At 39.8% G+C, this 26,912-nt stretch overlaps 1 protein-coding gene across 1 annotated transcript; it reads right to left on the reverse strand.

Moving 5' to 3' along the window:
- Window positions 1-140: 140 nt before the first annotated feature.
- On the reverse strand, window positions 141-25,384 carry cdk5rap2 (CDK5 regulatory subunit associated protein 2). The gene is made up of 52 exons (XM_072454629.1): window positions 25,207-25,384; window positions 20,293-20,348; window positions 19,259-19,320; window positions 18,485-18,595; window positions 18,311-18,387; window positions 18,113-18,236; window positions 17,875-18,044; window positions 17,644-17,785; window positions 17,496-17,549; window positions 15,215-15,334; window positions 15,005-15,124; window positions 14,493-14,585; window positions 14,211-14,429; window positions 13,975-14,145; window positions 13,791-13,901; window positions 13,578-13,715; window positions 13,320-13,499; window positions 12,984-13,178; window positions 12,698-12,889; window positions 12,470-12,599; window positions 12,249-12,385; window positions 12,042-12,137; window positions 11,824-11,961; window positions 11,627-11,739; window positions 11,396-11,535; window positions 10,392-10,511; window positions 10,213-10,322; window positions 9,991-10,140; window positions 8,891-8,935; window positions 8,655-8,806; window positions 8,314-8,560; window positions 6,903-8,232; window positions 6,691-6,792; window positions 6,289-6,434; window positions 5,951-6,204; window positions 5,564-5,814; window positions 5,289-5,334; window positions 4,924-5,088; window positions 4,576-4,739; window positions 3,523-3,801; window positions 3,329-3,454; window positions 3,144-3,248; window positions 2,894-3,083; window positions 2,345-2,466; window positions 2,067-2,273; window positions 1,753-1,827; window positions 1,423-1,673; window positions 1,210-1,359; window positions 998-1,136; window positions 870-916; window positions 717-771; window positions 141-305 (listed from the first exon to the last, which is right to left on the reverse strand). Exons 1-52 carry the CDS (start codon window positions 25,257-25,259, stop codon window positions 193-195), a joined length of 8,283 nt encoding a protein of 2,760 aa, XP_072310730.1. The 5' UTR covers window positions 25,260-25,384; the 3' UTR covers window positions 141-192.
- Window positions 25,385-26,912: the final 1,528 nt, after the last annotated feature.

Raw genomic sequence — 26,912 nt, forward strand, 5'->3', positions numbered from 1 at the left:
GTGTCATAATAAAACAACTTTTGTATCGGAAATTATTTATTTTTTTCTTTACAAAGGTTGAAATTGCATCTTCAAACGGGAGTAGATTCATATTTACACAAGGTCACAAAAATAAAATCAAGTCCTGTTTTTGTAAAAAAAAAATAGTACCAGTATCTCAAATACATAAAATCACGATCAGTTGACAGCAGGTTAATCTTCAGGAATTGCAGAGAGATACTCCTCTTCTGCCGCTCTAAAGTGCCGAGTCTCAAGATCATCTGCATCAGACTGAAAATCTGCTACAGGCCATTCGATGGGATTTCCTGTGAGGAGTGAAGAATGATTAAATATGCGGCTATTATTTGTACCTCAGCTATAGCCGTGGTCATAGTAATAATCTAAACCCCCTTTTTGATTTAGAAACACACAACACTAATGCAACAACCAAAGGCAGAGATGCTGAATAAAAGGCCATTTCCCTCAAACAGCATCAGGACAAAGGGATGAACATCTGGATACGACACCGATGGTTTGTGTTGGTAAAGGTCAGTGATAACCAGAAAAAAGAAACGCACCAAACGCAATGCATGTGTAAAATTGGTTCATGCAGCAGGATGAACTTTGCATACAATAGATAAATATTCTTTGTTGAAAAGGTCACAAAAACAGGATAGTTTGGAAGTGGTACATGCAAAAGGAAAGAAATTACATGCACCAAGTCATCACAAACTGACCTTCAGTTGGTGCTCCAGATAGAACTTTGAGCCCAACGAGGGTACAATAATTTGTCTAACATTTTTATAGAGAATAAGGAAAATAAAATGAATTTCTTCCAGTAGGTGTCATTAAAATAGTTTTGTATTTTAGGTATTAAACAGAAAAAGTACCTCTAAATTTCCTCTTGCTTTCTTCAAAATCCCATGCATCAAGTACACTGCAGTAGAAGTATAAAGGGGAGAATCAAAAAAGGCATCATTTACAACAGACTGGTGTTAATATTAGAATGTGACCATACACTGATCAATGATGACCCTCTCCATTCCCTCTTTGAGCTGGTTTGTTGTTCCAAGACGTTTTACAGCTCCACCCAACATCTTCTCCTGCTGCAACACTCTGTTCTTCAGCCTGGAAATCTCCCTTTTCAGCAGCTCGTCCTAAAGCGAAGGGCAACATGAATTGATCTGGATGAGCCCAGCTGCTCGCCACATTTCTTTCCGTGTGCTGTACCTGCTGGTTGTGGCCCATGTCTCCTGTTGTTACATTGACGGGCAGAGACACTCGCCACAATAGTTTCAGCAGACGACTGGCTTCTTCCAGGACGTGCTGCAGTGTATTTATATTGGTGCACAAACTCCTCAGAGGCTTCTGTTCCATAAACTAATCAGATAATCATGAATTAAACGTTTACATGTTACTAACACACAAAAGTGAATAGAGTACCTTGTCTGAACATTGTTCCTTAAATAACTCTATACACTCTTGCAGTTGTGTGTCCAGGCAGTGAGAGAGCTTGCGTCCTTCTGAGATGTGTTTGCGAAGAGCACTGTGGTCCTCAATCAAACCCAAAACATGGCGGCCATTACGATTAGCCCACATCCTGTGACCGGGAACCAGGCGAGAGGGACCTGAAGAGCTGTCCACTGAGCTGCCACTCAAAGATCCTCCATCAACCGCTGACTGTTCTTTTTGATCTAAAAGAAGACAAAAAGAGTAGTAGCAACACAAATCTTTATTTTATCACATAAATAACAATACAATTCCATTCCAAACCATGAGTGTTTCTGGCACGTTCTCTGTGTTGTGGAGGATTGAAGTCGTCCCAACCTTGAGTCCTGGTTGCCTCATCTACAACAGACACACAACATAAACATGACTTTTTGACATCAACCTAATATTTATGCTAAATCTAGACTTTACAAAATATAAATAATTCTGGGGTCCAAGTGAATCTCTTTTGTCAAGATCTAATGCACTGAAAAAATGTGGATCAGGTCGGTGTAATCCCTCATTCCAAGCAATTATGAACAATTGTGTATTGTGTGTCTCATATGTAAGTTTTTCCTCTTGTTGTAAAGTGATATTACCTGGAGAAGAAAGCAGGTAGTTGATATTAATGGTCTCAGAGTGGTTCGGTCCGTGGCTGATTTGCTCTTCCAGCTTTAGCCTCAGAGCGTTGTTAGTCTGGATGCTCCTCTCCAGCTGAAGTCTCAAATGTTTGATCTCAGACATCAGCTCTGCCAGGTCCACTGTGCATGATGAAGACTCTTGTCCTCGAGTCGACTGTCCATCTTCTGTTTAAACAAAACAAACGTTCTAGTCAAATACAGTACAAACACTTAAAGTGACACATAACAGTCTGTACCTATAGATTTCAGACCTTGGCTCTTCAGGTTTTCATAAACCTGCAGCTCCACACGCAAAGACTGGAGAAGATGTTGTGAATCTGACAACTGTTGACTCTGAAGTTTCACTTCACGCTGCAGCCTAAAGAAAAGCAATAACTCTTCATTCATTCATTTTCAAACACTTTTTCCATTAGGGTTTACGGGTGACGAGCAATAACTGTTATATGCAATACTCTGATTACAGGTCTACAATACTTCTTGTACAGTGAAAAAATACAAATAAAAATCTAACTATAAAAAAAATGCTTCAAGGTCGAGATATTTTGCTGCTCAGCTTTGTCAATTGAAGGACAGTTGGAAGAAAAGCGGCTAATTTACTGTATCTGCCTGTAAACCGAAGGTAAAAGGTCACATAACTCGAGTACACACAGGAGTGCGTGCTTGAATGGGCTTCTAAATGATGATTCTCATGTTTCAGGTTCGACCAATAGTCCTTGAAGTGGTCCTTCACAGCCTTCTGTGTGTTAATGTCATGTAAAAGTTTCAATCACATATCCATTTTGTACCTGTGGAGCTCATCTTTACTGGAGAGCAGAGAATCTTGTAGTCCAGCATTTTCTTGGCTCATGATCTCCAGTCTCTCTTGCACTCGCATGTTTTCCTGCCTCAGCACCTCACACTCCTTCTTGCGCTGCTCCAGTTTTGCGCTCCTTCTAGCTACAGTCTCACGAAGTTTGTTATTCTCTTTCTGCTTATCTGCAAAGAGAGCGACTGTTAAAATGTATACCATTTACTGGTATTTCAAATTAATTTTACCTTGAGACTCAGCGTTCAGTTGCCCTTTCAAGTTTTGATTTTGCATCATCTCTTTTGTTACCCGACTATGATCTTCACGGTCTTGGATGAAGATGTGAGTGCGCGCTAAGAGGTCAAAAACGACACCATCAGCCACAAAGACGACGTCTCTTTGTAAATGCGATGTACTGAAAGCGGGAAAGTACCTGGGTCTTTTTCCACTTCCGCGAGCTTCTTCTCCAGTTGTTCCCGTAGGCTGTTGTTGTTTCTTATGCTTTCTTCCAGACGTTGACGCAGTGCTCGGATTTCATGTAAATGCTCTGCCAAAAGGTCTTCCAGGAAATAAAAACAGTTTAAATTGTATTCCATGTTCTTCCTACAGAATGTGGGCGGTTAGTACCTGAAGTGAGGTGACAACCCTGAGGCGAGGCGGTGAATGGCTCTCGTCTGGCTTCAGATCCGGACTCGGCCTGTGAGCCACTCTGAGCCATGATGCTACAGTGCAGGTTCAGTTCGCTGCGCAGCGTGGTGTTGAGCTGATCGCTGCTCCTGAGTTGCTCCTGCAGCCGAGCGTTCTCCCGGTGCAGACCGTGCAGTCTGCTAGCAGTGTGGCCCGACGCTCCCTCCTTCAAAACTCCACCCCCTGCAGCTACCGTCCAGCCGGCTGAGTGCGGTCGGCCTGGAGAACGTAACATGAAGAGCAGACTAAGTGACGAACATGGGCTCTTGACACGGAGAAAGTGAAGGAAAGTTTGACCGTGAATGGCTTTGAAAGAACGACCTCTATTATCATTCTTACGGACAATAGTGTTTCATTCATAAATACATTTGCATTAAAACATTGAATCGGATAAGCGTCACTGAATAATGCAACTTTAAGAGGAGGTGGATTGTAACTGGACACCTGCTGTGCTCCTCACTGACATGTATTGTTCTGTGTGAGGCCTCGTTACAACAATAAGTATCTGAGTTGAAAAGAAGTGCGGTTTAAGGCTACATCTTTACATCACTCATCTCCGTGGGGGGTGACTGGATAATTAACAGTTAATAGTTGCCCATTACATTACCATAATAAATACACATGATAACAATGCATTGTTCTTAAAGTCACTCATTTGAAATGCATTTGATAAAATAAACATTTACATAAACTATTTAGGGCAGCAACAATTAATTGACTATTTGTGACTAGTCGACTGTAAAAAATAACCTTAGTCATATTTTGATAATGGACTATACAGGCTCTAAAACACAAGGCTGTTTATCACAAACACAGAGGAATTATTAACTCAAAATGTCAAAAAGAATAAACAATTCTTAGCTTTTATCAATAAAACATTTAACACTTGAGTCACCTTATTTAAATCTTTATTTGGTTAAAAATCTCGATGTACAATATAAATAAGTAATTGTTAGTTAGAGCCCTACAACTACATCAATTGCATGAGCTTACTCTGTGTTGGCCCGGACTCCTGGCTGCTGTGGGAATATGAAGACGTCTTGTCCAAGTGGGGCACATCGTAATGAGAGCAGTGACGACCGCCTGGACTTTGGTCACTGGTTTGACTCTGCAAGGTCTGGATAAGACGGTTCTTCGCTTGGAGCTCTTTAGTTAACCTGAATAATACAAATAAGTCAAATGTGTTACAATATAATTTATGGATGGGAAAAGAGAACATTAGCAGAACAAAAATAATGAACACAAAGTTTTGAAAGAAACTAGAGGCACTACTAATCCCAGGAAATAAGACAGATTTGGAAGTGGGAAAAAATTCACTGCACACGTCTCCAGTGAACTCACAGGTCCAGCTGGTCCCTAGTGCAATCGGCCAGGGTGAGGTTTTGGTGGACTAAGAGGCTGACATGCTGCTGTAGCAACTCTCTTTCATCCTCTAGATCCACTCGTAGCCTATCTATTTCCTGCTGAATTTGAGCTGGGCTCAAAGGAAGGTCATGTTCCTCATCACTGCTCACATCAAGGACAATAATATAACAGTGTTTTAAAACCAAACAACTGTTTGTATAAATGATCAAACTAATACATTTAATTACAATTACAAATACAAAATACAAAAGTATATCAAGAGTAGCAGTGCATTGTTCTAGGTCCTCTTCCGGTTAAAACATAATTTTTTCAAATAAAAAGCTGATAATTAAGAAACGCACCTGTGCGAGACTTTTGCACCATGTTCACTCCCCAAAAGAGACTCTCCTGTAGAACAGCAGAAAAATGTGATTGTTTGCTCAGTTGCATTGCATTGGCCACATTAACCTCATTTCACTGAGTTGTGCTCACACAAGTCTAACAAAGTGCACCTAAAACTAAAAAGACATTAGCTGCTGTTCTATTGCAGACTAGAATAAGGATTTTGCACATCCATGTTTGTCATGTTTAAAAGGTTATCAAAAGCGGATTCTACAAGATAACATGTACAAATTACCCTCCAAATGGTAGTGACTTCGATCAAGACGTCCTTCCAAACTGTCCATAATTGCAATACTTCTGCCAAGCTGTTTTTTGACCTCGTCACTCATGAGGTTGTCCAATTTAGCCGACTGTATCAGATTACTAAAGACCTTTCCCAAGTCCTCAAGCTGCTGCCGCTGCAGGGCTCCCAGCCTCCGACTGTCCTTGATCTCTTGCCTCAGCTGGGACAGCTCTCTGGCCTGCGACTGAATCAGTGACTCTAATCTGTGGTGGACAAACAAATATTTCCTTTCATTTTTCCAGACAGGAAAATATTAAAACACTACAATCAGTTAAAACTGTTCTGCACCCACACTTAAAAGCATGTTAAATATTTAAATCTTAAATAAAAAATCCGGACCTGGCTGGTGAGGTTGATCCACTTCGACTGTGGAGCAGGTCACTTGTGTTTGGGCAGAGCGAGCCTCTCTCAGAGCTGATATTCAGGCAGCTGGATTTGTCTTTAGGCGATGTGCCATTTGTTTGTCTAATTCTATTGTCCCTTTTGTCATCGTAGGGTTCTCTATGGTCATCTTCTCTGATTACAGAAGGTTCAAACGCGCTCGCAACCAATTCGCTGGATAATGAACTTCGACGCAAACTTTTTAGGCTTGCCTAGAAAGAAAAAAAAACAGTGTGTCTTAATTCATATCCACCACATACAATTACATTAGACAACAGACTGTCTTTTGGGTTTACCTTTGTAGAACTTAGAACAGGGGATGTTGGGTATGTGCTAGATGCAGAGTAAAGGTTTTCTGTAGAGGAAAACCCGGGTTGCTCCTGCTTTGACAGAGAAGGCAGACTAGAAGCACCACAAATGGGTTTAAAACCGGCCTCCAAATCTGTGAAACAAAAAAACAACAAAAAACGTTGTATTAGAAGCCATTCTACACTACGTGATGATGAGGTTTATAAAACGCAGGCGAGACATTCCCAAAGAAAACACATGCACTTTTGTTTGTCAGTGAGAAACCGTTAAAGCCAAGAACAGTGCGACGGTTATTATCAGACCCAACCAGAAAAGAGCAAATAGTCAGTTTTTGTCCACTCGTCATGCAGAGAGCAACCCGTTAGTGTCCAGACCTAAGGGCCAGCTACCTGTGCTACTGCTCTCCTCCCTATCGTTCTCACTCTTGGCACTGGTTTCGTAACCCAGGTCCTGCCAATCCACCTGCACGCCTTTCTCATCTTGCTTCGGAGCTGGCATTTGAGGCAAGACAACATGTAATTAAAGGGTTCACTGTCCAAATATGTCATAAAAAACATTAACTTTCCATGTGAAATGAACAGACAATAGTGTCACATCTTACCTTTCTGTGTAGCGGCTAGTTTCTCCTCAAGGCTTTTGTAGGCCTTTCTTTTTTCCCTCAGTTCCTTGTGAAGAGTCTCGATCTGGTTCTGCACATTAGGTGGTAAAGCCTTGGTGTTTTGTGAAGCTCTCTGCACATCTGAGCTCTTTTGTGAGGCCTGAAGCTCAAACAGCTTTTGTTGAAGACTGCCAAAGGCTTCATACAGGACTTGAAGGTTGTGATGTGGACCGTCTGCGTGTTTTTCTTTCGGTTGAGGTGAGCCGGGGCACTCTGCGTCGTTAGTTTCAACACTAAACAGTGCAGCGTCTCCCAAATTCTCTTTGTCACTGAACGCTCTCTTCAACTTATCTAGACAGGTCTGCAGCTCGGTGGCGGTGACCGTTGAGCGAGACGTATTTGTGCAGTGTGCAGTCAAAGCAGCAACAGTGGACTCTGTGGTGTTGATACAGTTCATTAGCACGACCGTAATCCTTTTCTGTGAGTCACTCATTTGAGAACATACAGCCTCAAACTGCCCTGACGGTGTTCTGCCTGAACTATCTTCGTGTTGGCCTCCTCGCACAACAGCATCAGTGGTTTGTGATTCCTCTGCTGGCGCTGCTGTGTTTCTGTTCCGGTCTAACTGTGCATTTGGAGGCGGCTCACAACTTGATCCAGACAAATCATCTGGATGGTGTTTCTTGCTGTTGGCATTTTTGTGAAAAGACGCTTTGATATCAAGTCTACCATCATAATTTGGACTATGGATTTTTGACAAATTTAAAGCTTTATCAGCCTCATTAAGTAGTTCTGTTAACTCACAAATATGCTCTTCCTTCTCATTTAAGGCATGCTCAAGTTCTGTGCATTTGTTTTGAAGCGTGGCATTTGAACCACTTAAGTTGGAACCAAGAGCACCCTGGGTATCGAGACTACATGCAGTTAAATAGGCAATGGTGGACTCGGCTGCCTGGAGAGCCTCAGTAATCTGCACATTAAGACACTCTTTCTCTTGAAGCTGGACTTGGAGCTCATTCAAGTCTGCCAGTTTCTCATTAAGTTCCCAGATCAATGCCTCCTTATCTTGGCACTGCTGCTGAAGTCGCTCCAACTGCGTCGCCAGAAGAGCATCGGGCAAAGCGCTCCGAGTGGTTTGTTTGTCGTTGTCGTTGTTGTTACTGTCGGACACAAGTGGCTCGTGGGAGGAAGAGCCAGACTGTGATGAGAGAGTTTCGGGGAAGAGCACGTGCGGCTCGAGTTCGTGGACCGCATCCAAAACCTGATGTTCGAGCGCAGCAGCTTCAGCTTCAGCTCGCCGTCTCACAGGGACAGGAAGTCGAGATTGTGCAGCCTGAAAAAAATAAATAGACTGAATAAAAAATCTCACATACACATTAAAACAGTGACAAGTCAAAAACACACATCAGCTTACCCCAAGGCAAGATTTAGAGACATGTTTGTGTTTTGAGCCTGTAGGTGCAGTCCCTTTATTTCGTTCTTTGCTGTTCTGAGGACCAGTTTTGTTAGATTTCGTTTGGTCATTTGACATAACAGACTTTTTCCCAGTTTTATGCGACCGACTCGGGCCATCCTTGCGCTGCCCTGAGACCTCACAATCTTCTTCTTTTGACTCAAATGATGTTTGTTCTTTTATCTGTGTAGTTTTTTCAAGTTCACCTCTGCGATTAAGAAAAAAAAATATATCAATGTGGAGAAGAGAAGTAGCCACAGTGTGATGTTATTACTCTGAAAGACAGAAATTGCATGACTCACTTGAGGCAAGGCCCAAAGTTGACCTCACCGAATGGACTCGAAATGGTCACATCATCAACACGAGGATAGTCTTTTGTGCCGCAGCCAGACAGAGTTTGTTCTCTAGTCCGATCAGCCGTACTTTTAATGCTTAAATGGTCTCCTAAAATATTCTAATTTAGAAAGAATGCAAATAATGCAAAGCAGGTTTAGCAAAGAAGTTGTGAACAAATGTGAACAAAAGACCACCATCTCACCTGTTCCAGTGTGGCATCCGTCTGGCTCTCTTTATCCTGGTGAGTCTGTTTGGATAATGACATGGAAGGCGAGTATGATGCAAATGATTTGATAAAGAAAAAAATAATGGTGGAACAGAATCAATAAAACACTGAACAGTAGAATGGCAAGGTGCGTCTAATGTGGTGTGGAAACAAGACCAATTTATGGGACACAGAGATAAAAGAAAACATGTTAGGAGAGGTGTAGGAGAGAGGAGACAGCTTGAGCAGACTTGTTAGTTATTTAAGAAAGGTACTTGATAACATGGAACTACATTAGGCGAGAAACACAACATGCTTGAGAATCTGAAGGTTAAAGACAGAGGATAAAAAGGGGCACGATATAAAAGGAAGTAATAAGAGGCATGTTTAGAAATGATTGCCATCGCCAGTACAACCAGTAGTGGAAGTAGTACTCAATTTCGGTACTTAAGTAAAACTACAGATACATGAACAGAAAAATACATGTGTAAAATGTTACTTTTAGAGTAAGGTATTTTGCAGACTTTGGACTTAAATAGTGAAAATCTTGAAGAATTTTCTCAATGTTTCTACACTTTTCATTTTTCTGTTCCATAGCAGGTGTGTAGGAAAAGGCGTGCGTAACGCTGAATATACTGAATAAAATCCTGCACACTCTTACTTGCGAGGTGAATTTTTGTTTGGTGAGGCAACGTTTCGGCTACTAGATCTTCGTCAGGTCAAAAATAGGAGTGGCCACTTATATTTTTGAGGCCGCTCCACTACTCAAACCTAGTCGAAACGTTGCCTCTCCACCTGTAAATACAAATTCACCTTACAAGTAAGACAGTGTGCGGGATTTTTTTCAGTATAATTTTCAACTCAAAACATGTCAAACTAATCCCTCAAAAACAGAAAGTACTTTTTTACTTTTCAGTCCAGTTAAAAAAAAAGTAGTTCCCGCTCTCGTAGTGAAGTGACAGTAAAACGTATCCACTGTAAAAAGTACAGTACTTTTACTTTTGTACTTTCCACCACCAGGTACAACGTCTACATAATTGTTAGATTGTTGGTGTTATGATAAAAGAGTAGAAAGTCAGCCACAGTGCCCTTCTTACGCTAACCTGCTTCCAACAAATGTGTGAGCCAATCGCCAGCTCGTCTTTAACAGGACTTTGAAGATGTGACTTTTCCAGCGAGCTCAGTCTGTTCTGCAGATCTCTGTTCAAAGCATGTTGTCTGCTGATGTTGTCCTGGAGCTCAATCACCTGAAAGAAAATACAACATTATCATCAAAAATACGTCAAACCAGTAATTATTTCATATATATGCGTGTTAACCTTTTCCCTAAGTTCTTGAGACGTCAACTGGGACAAACTGTCACCAAGATCTTCTCCAACACAGATGCTCATGTAAGACGTTTGATCACCCAAGAACATCGAGGAGTCACCTGAGAAACACAAAGCGCACTTTTATTTAACCAATTTGCCAAAACATGAATGCAACTTGTCGTGTTCACTGGTTCCGCCCACACCTCCGCCGCGGCTCTGGATGGCACCCAAGCAAGGCTGCAGTGACCCGTTCCAGCGTTGGGCATCTTCCAGTTGGTTTCTCTGGTGCTCAAGCTCACGGTTCATACCTGTTCAAGAAAAAAATATTCCAAAATTAAACATGAAAGTTGAGTGATTTGCAACCACACAGAAAAACAAACCCAACAAATATCCCTATTTTTACTTTAATACACAAGAAACTCCTAGCTTTAAACTTCTACACAAAACCAAAGTATATTAAAGACAAGAAGCTACATTTATACAAGAAACAAATAGTGGCAAGACCCAGCAGTCTAGATTTTTGACATGTGGCAATTTAAATTACACATCTCTCACGTTATGTAATTGTGAGTCTAGACCTGAACACACGGCCTATTTATACACCTGATGCTCAAGTGGAGGGATCAGTAGGACACACTGAGGCTCTGACACCTTTAATCAGTCTTAACACTCTGCCCCCATGGCACTGCCAATTAATGCTCTGAACAACATTAAGCAGGCAATGTCACATGGTAATACACTTAGGGTGACTTTAAGTTGTTCACCATTTCAGGAGCATTCCCCATTTGCAGTTACATATAAAGGCGTCGCCATGAATTCAATGCATTTGATCAATTTATGATATTGCCACAAACACAAAAGTCATGACGAGACAAGCGATTGCAAACGATGTGAAAGACAGACTCAGGTTTTTATTTAGGTTAAACAGGTTTAGAATGAGAGCGACAGTTACAGGATCATGAAAGGAGTTTATGCTTGGAAAAACATGCAGGGTTATGGAAAGACAAAAGAACAAACATTGAACAGACCCAAAAGGACGGGTGAGGTGAAAAAATGACATGCAAGACAAATAATAGGAGATTAGTTGAGGAAATCGGTAATTTTGTCCAACCACTGAGTCCATCATTCTATTTGCCTAAAATGTTTTTATTTAATTTCCAATCTCATCTGAAACAAAGTGTTTACACTGCACCTTCTCCAAGTTTGACTCTGTGCATTTCTCTATCCAAGTCATCTCTAAGGTCTTCATTAATTTTGATGCTTTCCTCTAACTGTTGTCGAAGGAGTTGCACAGCTGTCAGTTCTAGCTGTAGAGCATGAAGACGTTGGGCACTGCAAAGAATATAACATTTTTACATTACTGTCATACATTTTTGCACAGAATTTTTGTGTTGAGTGTTAATGCCATTTGCGGTTTTCATACCTGTCCGGTTCTTTAACGGTCCGAACCAGACTAGAATAAAGCTGCTGTTCTGCCTTTAGGGCTCTGTTGAGAGCCTTGTGCTCCTGTTGTAGGGCTTTAAAACTGGGCCCAGTCTAAAGTGAATAAAACAAAATAAATAATATGATATGGCAATGTTACAACAGAATGAATATATTTTCTGAGGACTTAAAAAGTACCTCTTGTTCATTGTCTCCACCAATCATGAGCCGCTCTCCCTGTGGAAGCTTAGGAGGAAATCTCTCAGTATCACTGTTCGTGGCCTGATCATATGAATCTGACTCTAAAGACTTCTGACCAATACGTTGGTGGAGTGCCTGCAGAAAAACAATATGTTACAATTCTTGTGCTTTTTAAAAATAAAATTTTTAAAGTTTACAAAGTTCCAGTTGCTTACACTGATGATCTCATCCTTGGTCTTAAGAGTGGCAGTAAGTGTCTCAATATTCGCAGTTTGACTTTCACAGTGACCCTCAAGCTCATTTAACAATAACTGAGAAATGAAAGCAAGAATAACACCAATTAGAGCAGTTATCACTCTACAAATAAAACTAAATTGTTCTCAATGAAAGGTTTATTTGTCTTATGCTCCAGATGTACTGACCTTCAGTTCAGCTTCTCTTTTAAGTGCTTTGTTCAGTGCTGCGTTGTTTTGAAGTAATTCTTTCTTGAGGATAATATTTTTCTTTGGGAGTTGAAGATTGTCATCTTCATTTTCTCCAAACTTTGTGGACAGCTCAGCTTGAGGAGCAAAGAATGAATAAGCATAAAACTCATTCGCACCACACTTTTATATTAGATAAATATTTTATAAAGAGATCTCACCTTCCTTTTCATCCAGTTTTTCCTGCATAATCTGAATGGTGTGTCTGAGCTCCAGCACATGTGCAGACGCCTCCTTTTGCCTGGTCTCATTTGTATGTTGGTCTCTATCCTTGGCTTTTTGCAGAAGCTTCTACATATTTTACAAACAATACAAACATAATAAAGCCGGGTGAATCAAAAGAAGTCATAATTCAGTTCCGAGCTGGTATTGCATTCAAAACTTCTTACGGTGATGAGACGATCTTTATCTTCCAGCAGACCTCTGAGCCCCGCCGCCTCTGACAGAGCCTCCTGTGTTCTGGTCGAGCATTGCTTCTCAACAGCGTTCAGGTGCTGCTGCTTGTCTGAGAGCTGCTTTCTGAGATCCTCAATCTCCTGAGTGCGCTGTGACATCATGTACTTGTAATGTTCATCTGACTCCTGAGGACACATATCCAGGTAATTACACTGACATAATATGCTTTGCCAATTATTGCAATTACAAATGATAAAATTATGAATATGTCTGAATGACCTTGAGAAGCTGATCCTTGCTCTTAATTGTAGCTAGCAGCCCTTCCACAGCGCTCTCGTTGTCAGCAATCAGTCGTTCCCTGACTTTAACGGACTCGGCCAACATGGCTTCAGCAACTTTAAGCCTTTGATCCATCTGTTCGCCAAGGTCCTGTGCATGGCTCTGTGACTGGCTAAGCATTGAGGTGGTCAATTCCTAAAATCAGATAATTTACAATGTATTAATATGTGATTGGGAGACTGTTCTGTGGGACGAACAGTTAAGACTATTGTTATGAACAGTTAAGACTATTGTTATGAACACTCAACACATAAAAGCGACTTTGTCTGATCTGACCTCCAAATGTTTTGTTTTGCCTTCCAAAGACAACTGAAGCTGGCTGATGATGGCGTCTTTTTCCCGCAAGGATCGTCCCAAGTTATCTTTTATTTCTTGTTTAGACCTTTGCAGATTCTTCAATGTGTTGGCAAGACGCTGTAATTCTACATCTTTCTCCTTTATCACACCATCAAGACTCTACAGGATACAGCAAAAACTGTTTAATTTAAAAATAATAATGAAGACATCCAGACAATATTTAGACAATTGGCTCACATGAATAGTCTCTTCATTGTGGGAAACTAATTTGTTTAGTCTTTCCAAGTCTCGCTCCTTCTCCCTTAAAGACAGCTGCAGCATGTGGATCTCATTATCCTTGTCTTCAATTGCAGCAAACTTTTCGTCCAAGGCTTGCTATTGTATAACAAAGTAGCAATTGTAATTAAAAATAGAAACTTATAGCAATGTATAGTATAACAATTTACACACCTCCAGTGCCTTCTCTTTCTCTTTAAGTCTTTGTCGTAGTATGGAGAGCATGCCATCAATGCCCTCAGAAGATTTGCTCTGCTCAAAGTCTTGGATTATGTTCATATATTCCTGAAAGGGATGATTAAATTGGTTTAAAATGAATAAACATAGTGTAGAGTAGTTAATTGTCTTGTATTCTGACTTGGAGCTGTTGTTCTTTATCCATTAGAGTAGACGTTAGCCGTTGGATGGTCACCTCATGGGCAAGAACCTTTTGTTTGGTTTGATTCAGTGCTTCCTGGTATTGCTGCTCTAAAGCACTCTCTCTTTCCTTTATATTCCCATTCAGCTTTTTAAGCTGATTGTTTAGGTCCTGCATGAATTCAATAAAGATTAAATCCAAATTATAATATTACCAAATAAATACTTTTTCCTCACATTGACAGCTTTGTCTCCTTTCTTCTGTTGCTGCTGCACCTCCTCCAACTCCAGCTCCAGTTGGTCTTTGGCCTGCTGAAGGCCAGCCAGCTCCTGCTCCTTTCTGCCTAGGGCACGCTGAAGCTTCTGAGTCTCCAGTACCTTAGCATGATGCTCGCCTTGGAGCTGGGCTAGTTCCGTTTGCTTATCCATTAAGAGATGCTGATGCTCCTCTGCTCCCTAGAAACAATTAAATGTGATTAATAAATTAACCAAACAAAAATAAACTGTAAAAAGGGCTACCTGGTATTTTCGTAGCTGGGCCTTGTGAGCTGCTTCTCTTGCTTTGGATAGTGCTTCCTCCCGGTCTTCAATCTCATGACACAGCTCTGCAATCTTTGTTTGGTCACAGATCATAAATTAGTTAAAGTTCAGTTTTAGACTGTTGACCGGATCTTCAGTTTCATAGAGAAGGAAGCCTGCGGCTAAACAAGCACAGTTCTCTGGCTCTTGTCTACAGGCATGTTTGCTCTGAACCCACTAGAACAGCCTATACTCTGGACACCAGGGCATTTTACAGTATAAATTATGCTTCCAAATGTGACTTGATACATTTGGTAAACATACATTTTATATAGAGATGTTTGTTCTTAATTCTTTTTTGTTCTTAAATGGGTTTGAGGCCTCTCATCTGAGAGGCCCCAAACCTTGCAATGGCACAGTCCAGAACAGAGCACACTCGTCAGCAGCTGATGTGGGATAGAATATCGGGCCCTCTGTGCTATTTTGCCTCTTTTGTTTGATTGTAAACTCACCTCATTTTCTTTTTCACCAAGGATCTGGGTGAGACCTTGAATTGTTTTGTCTCTCTTAAGTGCATTTTTCTTCTCAGAATTGAGTTCATTTTCTTTTTCATCCAACTTTTGAGTCAGAACCTGTTCAAACATAATGTGTATGCCTTGTTACCCATTATATATTGCAAATAGCTGTAATTTGTTGATGTACATAATGACAAAATACCATACCACAGTTTCATTCTTGATGTCCAAAATTGTTTTAGAGAGGGTTTCATTGGCATTTCTTGCTTGGGTAAGCTCCTCAGTTAATTGTTGATTGAGAGATTCCAAACAATTAAGTTCACTCTTCTAGAAAAAATAAATGTATATATATATATATATATATATATATATATATATATATATATATATAAATTCAGTTAAAAGATAAAAATAATAAATACAAAATTCTAGCGCTTACAAAAATCATAATCTACAACGTATCCAGTGATTGGTGACCACAAAAACAAACTACCTTCACTCTAACAGGAGTGTATTCATCATCAAATTCTTCTGCTAATTCATGAAGTGTCCTGTTATCTTTATGTCTGCAGTTTGAGGGTGGATAGAGGTGGATGCTATGGATTCTCCTCAGGACAGGAATATGGCTCCCCACTGGGACAGACATTTGACGTGTACTGATACAGCACAAGAGTTGGATCAAGTCAGAGATGATCGAGGGTTGAGGGGAGCTCTGGACCCTGGTCTGAGCATTTCCCAAAGAACCAACTGCAGAGTTTGGTCTACTTAAAAACCCTTTAAGTCTCAGTGTAGACAGATATTCAGAAGCAAAGTCTCTATTGACCGACTGCAGCGATGTAGAGCGTCCTTTAAATCCATATCTAGACTGCGGACTTTTGCGATGGATCAAGTCAAGGTACATACTTTGTGAGCGATGTCGTGTGGCTCGGAGACTATAAGAGCCTTCATACCCCAATACAAACTTCATGCCACATTGCCCTGGACTTTTACCAGCTATTCTGTCCAAGCTCACACATCGTCTCATACGACTCTTCGGGTTTGTCCTTCCTGTGTCTTGACAATGGCTTTCAATGGCCAGTTGATCAACACTTTCATCATCAGGACTGGTTACTGCCATTGACATAACCGGAGTGTTGGAACTTCTTTCGCCATCATCCTTGTCCTTGTCTGGGTTGTTTTTTTTGTATACATGTATCAAGCACAGTATAAGATGGTCTTTTTCAGCTTGCAGTCTCTTAATGCGCATGTTGTGGTCGTCTTGTATATGACTGATGTCCACATCACATTTCACCACCTTCTCGAGTTGAAACGCACATTTCCCACAGACAAACTCACCCCGACCATCACGAGTGACCTCTCTTCCCAGCACGTGAGACAGTATCACCTGGAGCTTGTTTTTGGCAGAAGGGCTAAAGATCCAGCGACATTGGTTTCCAACCAGACGAGCCCGACAAATACGACACATGTCCTTCATCTTAATCTTCCGATTCTCCACACACAGAATTAACAAAATAATGGAACTGTTAAGCAACAAGCAGCCACACCAACTTTCTGTATCACAGAGAAAGGCCCAAAGCTTAATGACAGTGCAGACCAATGTAAGCCTAAGCTCTTAGTAATCCCTGATCCCGCCTTCCATTTCCCTCCCTGGCATTGGATAACCCCAAACTGATGCAGTGATGTCAACAATATAGATAATATATATTTTTCGAACAAGCCCTTTCATGGCAACATGCACGGAGTCAAATGTCACGCATTTGGTCTCTCCCAGTTATCACTAGTTTGAGGCAATAATCAGTTCAGTCTGTTTGTGATGAATAATAACTTAAACCGTCATCGATATCTAGATCAGAGAGACAAACTAAACCTCATTTCAAATTCTTAAGATTCTGAACACACCATTAACTCCTGTTACCTGGAGTGAAGTGGGGATTGAATTGAAGGAACACAGATATCAGCCTCTATTGTGTTGTACTTCTTATGAAGTATGAAACTACTGCTCAGACACTGGCTGTACTCGCTGCCTTCATTTCCTCAGTCAACATCACTGGTGAGTCAGACTTGACAAACACATGTGCAATTCACTGTCAAGATTTGATTTGATACAAACTATAAATGCTGCCTTTTCAACCACCAGCCCAGCCTTTCTTAAGTGTTCTCTCCTCAGATGCATAAACTAGTAATAATTCTCATCAGCTCGCTTTATACAATAGATATAAATACCAGTACTATCTACTTAACACTGTCAGTTGACTGCTCATAAAGAGTTATTATCGACAAAAAAAATGTTATTTAATTTAAATATATATATTTTAAATGAAATAATTATTCAACATTATTGTGCAAACTTACTGAGCTCGGATGAATAATGTGCACAACTTCATAAGAAGAAACCTTACGAGAATCAACAGGAAATGACTAATGTCTACATGTGAATAACTCCCGTCACAATGATATATTTAGATATTTGTTATGCCCAAAGACTAACCTGAGGTTCTGAGGGGACTTTGTTCCGTTCCGTTTGCAGTTCACCTCTTAAGGCCTGAAAAACACAATTAAAAAAACTGTATTTACATGATTACAAGAAACGGACAGCATTTATCATTTGTCAGTGTGAGAATGTTAACAAAACGTACCTCAAGCTCTGACTCTTTGTTTGTCATGAGATCAGTCAGTTGTTTGACTTGGTCTGCTGATGGTGCATCTCTTGTTTGCTCTGCACAGTTTTTAACCTGCAGAGTTGCTTCATTTAAACTATCCTTTAGTTGGCAAATGAGACTGTGGAGAGTTAGGAATAAACATTTTAAAATAATTTTGTCAAGCCAAAATGTCAGTATATGGCATTACAGTAAATTACTCTGACTAACTTGTCTTTGTCCTCCAGGGCTTTCTGCAGGTCATAAACCTGGTTAGGATGAGAAGTTGAAGAACTGGCACTCAAGATTTGAAGCTGTTTTTCCATGTTGATACTTTTACATTTTTCCTGTTCAGCTATTGATGCCATCCTATCAATCTCCACATCGGCAGCTTGCAAAGACTGTGGTGACAAAATGGTTGACTGTCATTATATGATCGCGTAAAACGTTTGGTGCAAAATGTTCCGACCTGCTCCAAGACTGCTATTTTCTTGTTGAAAGCATCTCGAAGTGCATCCATCTCTCTCTGAGCTTGCTCTCTTACGTGATGTGGCTCTCGTGAGTCACGGCCAGCAAGACTCTCCAAAGCTTTTCTGACATTACCAGGGCACACACAGACTCAGTTATTCCTCACAGAAATTAATACTTAAAGAGTAAGGACACTTACGAGGCCGAGACAAGAAGCTCCTGCTTTTCTGCCATTTCTCTTTTCATAGACTCCAGCTCAACCTTCAGCTCTATATTCTAATGAACAAATAAACACAATACATTAAGAAACAATCAAAGCAAAGAGAAGCAAGAGTTTGGTTCAATAATAAATGTAATAAGACGAGTTATTCACCGTCTTAAAAATGTCCTCAGTGGAGTCATCACATTTCTGTTGCATGCGTTCCTCCATGAAGTAAATTCGCAGCTTAAGGTTAAAGTTTTCTTTCTTTAGAGCTGTAATTTGCTGTATGAAATAAATTGAAAAAACACACAAAAATATAAATGTAACAGAGTCGCCCAAAATAAACATTGCTTTCCAATGCAAAAACATTTGGGTGACATTAATGAAAGCAAAATACATGGATATTCTTGTCCTGAACGGGGCCTTTGTGTGTGAGTGTGTGTGAAATAGACTGTGCATCATTGTGCTCGGTGCTGGGAAACGTACATCTGTTAGTGGGGGTTGGGTACAAAATGAAATGAGAAGGAAACAATTTAGACGATGATAAAATCAAGCCGTGAGACAGTCAAACACATAAGAACCAGATGCCAACATTTCACTAAAGTGCAATAACCCTATTGATTTTCTGGATTTGAAGTCAAAACTGGTCACTAAATGTTCTGACCTTCAATGAAAAAACAAACCTATTATGACGAGCTCTGTTTTCATTGATTTTTGTAGTATGTAGCATTTGAGCTGTAGAGACTGTAGAGGCCACAACTCAAGATACTTGTCTTGCATGTTGTTGTTGTTGTTGTTGTTGTTGTTGTTGTTGTTGCTTTTTATTCGTTTAGGGCAATATTTTCAGCAGAAGAATATCAGACTTCAAAATGTATAATTGTAACAAGCTACTTTATCAAGACCTATTATACCGTGATGCTCTCAATGCAGAGCCAAATTACTTACATTTTCGTAGTCTTTCATGGTGAGAACTTTGACTGGAGACATCTTTTCAGGAAAGAAAGGAGCTGAACACAAAATACAGTACTTTACTTCATGATTCGTTACATTATTTATTTATTACAACCAACTTGCAAATTTCAGTCATATTTTTTCCTGATCTTTTGGTTTAGATCAAGGATATCCAAGTTCCAGATAAGAATGTATTCATTTTAAATGTAAATGTAATGTAAATGTAATGTAAATGTAATGTAAATGTAATGTAAATGTAATGTAAATGTAATGTAAACACTCTTGCCTGTGGTGTCAGTGCTCATGACGCCCATTAAACTCATTAATTCCTCATAATGCCTTTGACTGGCTGAGCAAAACTTTTAGTGAATAAAGAGAACATTCATAATTAGCATATTAATAGCATATTTTATATAATAACAATAATTAATTAAAAACCTGCAAAGTGGGAGATATAGCAATAAATGTATATTATTATATTTTTTGTTTTGGAGATATGCATATTTATGATTAAACCGATTAAAAATTAGCTCCAAAAGAGACACAAAAGTCTAGTTTAAATGCTCAAATCAAGAGTATAACATGATATTTCTACAATAAACAAATAATAGCGATATTCCTGTTTGTCAATTTTGCTCTCCCCACTTGCAGTGCATAAGGGTATAAAGTGATATTTCTGCACTTTTATCTACATTTTATTTTTTTCTGCACTAACTGATAGTAAAATAGTTGTCAACTAACTAAGTAAATGAATTATCGTTATCTACACAGAGAAGAGGTTTTATTACTCAGACAAAGCAGGAATCACATAAAAATTACCCGGGAAATGTGTAGATTTCATGTTTTTGATTATAACATCCTTTCGTTAGTTGCAACTTTTCACACACTATTACAGTTCAATCTCGTTTTGTGTGATCAGGCAAGACATTTTACCACATTTGTGATAGATTGCCATATTATCGTCATATTGATTTTTGTCAATACCGCCCACTCTTTAGACAACATGCACACGGCGGCATCGAGCATACCTGACATGCCTTCAGTGGAGTACTCTGCACCATCCATGGAGTTTGTCAATCGGCAGCTGTGAATTAGTATGCGTTGATGTTAGAAATATGTTCAGGAAAAAACAAATGCCATCACCTCAGTCATGATTAAACGGGACACATTTTTCCAAAAGCAACGGAGATGTGTTTTTCTGCCAAGAATCTGTGCCGCATTACTCGCAGTGAACGGCTCCACTGAGCCCTGAGGATGCGCCATAAATAGTCCACGCACGGCCACTCTGTCCCGGTCTCAACAGTGTTTTTATAAAAGAGCGCATGTGCCAGTGGCAGCAAGGGGACAGTACCATGTAGAAGGCTTTCACTTATGGACAAATAGTCTGCTGTGGCCCCGTCATCACACAACAATAAGTGCGATGGTACAAACAAAAAGCGCAAACATCAGCAACAAACATACACACACAAAACACACACACAGAAGACCTAAGGCTCCTCAGACACTAAACTAAACCAGGTTGCGCTGGTCGATTGATCACCGTTTAAAACTATGACGAAGGCAGTATAATCAATAGTCAGACCACAAACATACTTCTAATATTAATCTAAATTGATACTGAATATTGCCAATTTGCTTGACACAATATACTTTTCTTTTTACATGTTTTAAATGTTAAGTTTTGCTCTTTTACCTTATTTTTATTTTGTAATTAGACCATTTATTGTATCAAGAAAATTTGCTGTAAACCAATGATATATTATGCTGTTAAAATACATGATCCATTTAATCCTAGAAGTTTTAGAAGTCCTAAAATGTGCTCTGGGTGGTCAGTTTCAGGGATGCACTGCTGAACATGAGTTTTCCCTCCAAGTCAGATTTACTTCGACCAGGATTTGATTAGCATTCAGAAGCTAACAATTCAATTCATATTTTATTCCCACACTTCAGATCATTTCAGTTCGGGTCAGTTTCTACTCGTAATTATACAAAAATTCCAAAAATTATTTTGATACTGAGAAAAATGCTTCATACTCGATTAATACTATATATAGATAGTAGCAGTTGTTTCCACATGGTCTTATAATAGTTTTCATATAGAAAAAGGGCAATATACATTTACAAATAAGTATCTGTTTAACAATATATATTTAGGTGTTGATTGATTGTGACAGCCCTTGTTTCTAATATGTAGAAATGGTCTCATCAATTACAATTACTATACATTTAGCCTGAAAATCAGAAGCCACAAGACTTAAGCAATAGTAAATTACAATAAAGCAGTCAGAAATATCAATGACCACTCTTCTCTTATGGGAAAGAGAAGAAATGTAAAGAGTGACTCAAGAGAATGCTCCTGACAAATCGCCCCAGCGCCATTGAAGGATAGGTCGAATGCAGAGGACAAATTTCCGGGGGCAAAAAAGGCTCATCTTATTTACATACATTGTGGAGTTCACAATTTTGGAAAATTGTCACTTAATATTTTTTCTTTCTTTTTTTTTTATTTTGCTTTCATTGTACCACTGCTTTTTTCTCAAGAAATATCACACACCAGCATTAGCACTTTTTGTCCCATCCCTAATCAAACCACATACATGTAATAAGTATGAAAGTGCATCTGGCATCTGAAGACAGCTCAAAGTCTGTAATTTATTAATTTATCATCTAATGTAGTGGTTCCCAACCTTTATCTCTCAGTCACTCCAAGTTTACCTATGGATTCATTGGTGACCCCACATCCTGCTCTAACCTGACAAGCTCCTTTAAGCTAAATTATAGGCCTGGGTGATATGACATAATTGTTTTTATTGATCGATCATGATTTCCCAATTTAATTTTATAACAAAAATTACTTTTAATGTTAAGTTGCTGAAAGAGTACAGACCAGCAATCATTGCAATATAAAACACAACAAATTTCTTCCTCCAAAATCTGAATCTAACTGGTGATCTTTAAATTAAAAAAAAAAAAAAAACGTAACATTGACAATTGGAAATCACTGAAATCTTGACTGTTCAACTTGTCGATTAATTGCCTAGCCCTATTAAATAATAACTATTATATGGTTAATACGAACGTTATTGAACAGTAAGCGTTATTAAAATACTTAATAAAAGCATTTAACATGCCACCCCTTCATTGTAAATCTAGTGGACAAGTTTGGACCTCTTTTTTTGGTATTTGGACTCCCTGAGAATCTTTGGATCCAAACCATAAGATTGGGAATCACATCTAAAGTACCAATGAATATATACTTAAACAATACTGTTCCCTTTCGTCTACACTACCACATCATGGCCACACATCATACACTGCCAAATCATGGCCACACATCATACACTGCCAAATCATGGCTACACATCATACACTGCCAAATCATGGCTACACATCATACACTGCCACATCATGGTTACACATCATACACTGCCAAATCATGGCCACACATCATACACTGCCAAATCATGGCTACACATCATACACTACCACATCATGGCCACACATCATACACTACCACATCATGGCCACACATCATACACTACATCATACACATCATGGTCACACATCATACACTACCACATCATGGTCACACATCATACACTACCACATCATGGTCACACATCATACACTACCACATCATGGTCACACATCATACACTACCACATCATGGTCACACATCATACACTACCACATCATGGTCACACATCATACACTACCACATCATGGTCACACATCATACACTACCACATCATGGTCACACATCATACACTACCACGTCATGGTCACACATCATACACTACCACATCATGGCCACACATCATACACTACCACATCATGGTCACACATCATACACTACCACATCATGGTCACACATCATACACTACCACATCATGGTCACACATCATACACTACCACATCATTTAACTTGTTTTGACTTTATTCGGCTGGATTGAGTGTTTTCGTCGTGTCGTTGCGATGCGTCTTGGCTCTGAGTCCCCCGGCTCCGGCCCCGCCCCCCGGCCGGCGCCGTACCGCGTTTACACAAAGGAGGAACTCATGAAACTGCGGAGAACAGTCGTCTTACCCGGAGATCGTCACGTTATCCCGGCGCAATACTGACCTAACCTAATACTGATGTGCAATTCTGTCGTATTTGCAATTACTGTGAAATTCATGTGCAATCTATGTGCTGTCGTGACACATATTCATGTGCAATTACTGTCGGGATCACATGCAATGGTATTTATTTATTTATTTATTTGTCTATGGGAGTTTTTAATTGTTTATAGGAGATCTTCTACTGAAAGTGTTTTTCAGACTTCCTATAAGTGATCTGTTCTTCTGTATCTACCTCTGTATCTACCTGCGTTGCACCAATGAAATTTCCCCATGTGGGACAATAAAGGAATATCTTATCTTATCTTATCTTATAAACAATCATGGTTAAACATCATACACTACCACATCATGGTCACACATCATACACTACCACATCATGGTTAAACATCATACACTACCACATCATGGTCACACATCATACACTACCACATCATGGTCACACATCATACACTACCACATCATGGCCACACATCATACACTACCACATCATGGTCACACATCATACACTACCACATCATGGTCACACATCATACACTACCACATCATGGTCACACATCATACACTACCACATCATGGTCACACATCATACACTACCACATCATGGTCACACATCATGGTCACACATCATACACTACCACATCATGGTCACACATCATACACTACCACATCATGGTTAAACATCATACACTACCACATCATGGTCACACATCATACACTACCACATCATGGCCACACATCATACACTACCACATCATGGTCACACATCATACACTACCACATCATGGTCACACATCATACACTACCACATCATGGCCACACATCATACACTACCACATCATGGTCACACATCATACACTACCACATCATGGTCACACATCATACACTACCACATCATGGTCACACATCATACACTACCACATCATGGTCACACATCATACACTACCACATCATGGTTAAACATCATACACTACCACATCATGGTCACACATCATACACTACCACATCATGGTCACACATCATACACTACCACATCATGGTCACACATCATACACTACCACATCATGGTCACACATCATACACTACCACATCATGGTTAAACATCATACACTACCACATCATGGTCACACATCATACACTACCACATCATGGTCACACATCATACACTACCACATCATGGTCACACATCTCTGCAACATCTTGAATTACTGCGCACGCCTCGCACCTGGATGGCATTTACACAGAGCACAGCCGGGCAACGTCAAAACGAAAACAAGCCGAAACCACACAGACATTTTTATAACATACACAGTCATATTTTATATAACATTGTGATATAAAAACAGAACAACGCGATGGTTCCGCTTTCTGGTGAGACAGGTTCTGCTTCCTGTTGTGGGCAGTTGGAGTACCTTTTCACATTCAAAACATATGATATTTTGACGATCCAGACATCAGAACTAGAAAGTTAAAAAATATAACACTGCTAGAAAGTTTTCTAATTATATCAGTCATATTGTTAAAGTTATAAAAGGTTCGTATCGTGACCATTTCAGTCAATTTGATGATAATTCAAAAACATTATACCGTTATCTGAGTGCTTACACCTCAGTTATTAAGCTACACTCGTAACGCTCTGTGTACCCATAATTAAGTCAGCTTTGTCAATGATATCAACATGTATTTCTGACATGAGACTCGCGCTATACATCCAATGTTTAGTTTCAACATAAGCCATATCCGTTGAGAGTGTTGTGTTGTGGATATGTTACATGCTAATGCTAAAGTTAGCTAAATTAGCAAGCATTTGTTTGTATTCAAAATACCTTCCATTTAAATCCACTGGAAGTGTCAGGTCGTCTCCCACGACAGAATCCATACTGTTAGGCTCACTTACTTAATGTCCCTAGAAAAAATCAATAGACGATTTCCTCTGGCCTAAGTCAAACTGCAAAAGCGGGCGGAATTCAAAACAGTGCACAGTGCCGCCATCATGGGCTGTTCACGTCACCACTGGGCACGTTACAGCCGCGGTTACGCCCATCTTCTTCTTCTTCTATTGTCGGTGTAGTCCCTCATTCGTCCAGGAGCGTTCCATTGTAGAAAAGGGTTCAGTTGTAGTGATCTGGACTAAGTTTAGAAAAAACTCAGATATTTATTATATTCTGTGGTAAATCCAGCCCGATCTTGCCACAGAATAGAATAGATATCTGAGTTAAATTTGCTTATTGACATTGACTCTTGGGTGAGAGTCGAAACGTCTAGCTTTTTCTAAACTTAGTCCAGATGACTACAACTGAGCATTTTTCTACAATTCTTCTAGTATTGTTTATTGGCGGTTGGCACGCAACTGAAGGTGCATTGCCGCCACTGTCCGGTAAATCCTCCCCATTAATCCTGTTGACTTAAAATACATAAGGAGTACCTTTACTATAACCTCTTGTGTGATATTCTGCAATATTTCCTTGATACAAAATGTAATCCTATGTTCACAAACTCTCTCTCTCAGAATTTGTCTTTGCTGTTGATATTTCGGGCAATGAATAATGACATGCTCCACTGTCTCCTGGATTCTGCAGCGCTCGCACTCCCCTGTTCGATGTTTCCCCATTATTCTGAGGGTGTCATTCAGCCCCATTCTCCTCTCTGCGGCAATTATTGCTCCACTCTCTTGTTCTCCCCTCTACTCTCGTTGGTATAATATAGAAAAACCGGCCTTTGAGGCAAGCATCCCATCTCCTCTGCCATCGTTTCTTAACTTCTTCCCAAATTATGGTTTTGATTTCTGTTTTAGGGATGTCCACCTCTCCTTTTGTAGCGCCTCCTTTTGCATATTTATCTGACTGCTCATTCCATTCCAGCCCTATGTGCACTGGGACCCACAAAAGGATTACTTGTTTCCCTTGTCTGTTTATTCTTTCTAGTACTAGTCCCATTTCACAGATTACGTCTTGTCTGTTTTCTGAGCTCAAATGTACTTATACTTATTATTGCACTTCATTTCTGCTATACACTGCTATATAATCACTTACTCTTTTTCTTACAACAATGTCTATATCAGGGATGACAAAAGCAACTCCAACCTTACCACTAGTTAACTTTGATGCATCAGTGTAAATTACTAGATTTTCTGAATACTCTCTATTTATGTACCTGTTCACATTAACACTACTGCATTTCTTTCTTCTCAACAAACTCAGATCTACCACAGGCTCTTTCAGAAACCATGGAGGGATATTAGAGATTGGAACTGTAGGGCTCACGTTCAGCTGGTTCATTCCTATTCTTTGAGCTTCACTCTCTCTTATCCACCCAAAGCTGGTGAACTGTGCTTTTTCTTTTTCCTGGCATGGCTTTAGTAGATTTAGTCCTGGGTGGTTTACACTATGTCCTTGTAAATTAACCCAATATGTTAGAATCATCTGCTCTCTAGAGGCATCTCCCCCATTTCAACTTGGAGTGCATCTACTGGAGTTGACTTCATCGCCCCACAACACACTCTCAAAGCTTGGTTCTGAACTTTATCAAATGT

Source organism: Eucyclogobius newberryi, unplaced genomic scaffold (genome assembly GCF_026437365.1).
Source record: "Eucyclogobius newberryi isolate DKJ021-1_F unplaced genomic scaffold, fEucNew1.0.hap1 SCAF_2, whole genome shotgun sequence".
Taxonomy (NCBI): Eukaryota; Metazoa; Chordata; class Actinopteri; order Gobiiformes; family Gobiidae; genus Eucyclogobius; species Eucyclogobius newberryi.

What these genes read in the sequence shown, in the direction of transcription:
- cdk5rap2 (XM_072454629.1), bottom strand. Translation starts at nt 25,259, where the DNA reads ATGGATTCTGTCGTGGGAGACGACCTGACACTTCCAGTGGATTTAAAT. An exon ending in TTGGTGAAAAAGAAAATGAG is followed by an intron (nt 14,586 to 15,004) that starts GTGAGTTTACAA and finishes GACCAAACAAAG; the next exon opens with ATTGCAGAGCTGTGTCATGA. An exon ending in ATAAAGATCGTCTCATCACC is followed by an intron (nt 12,600 to 12,697) that starts GTAAGAAGTTTT and finishes TAAAATATGTAG; the next exon opens with AAGCTTCTGCAAAAAGCCAA.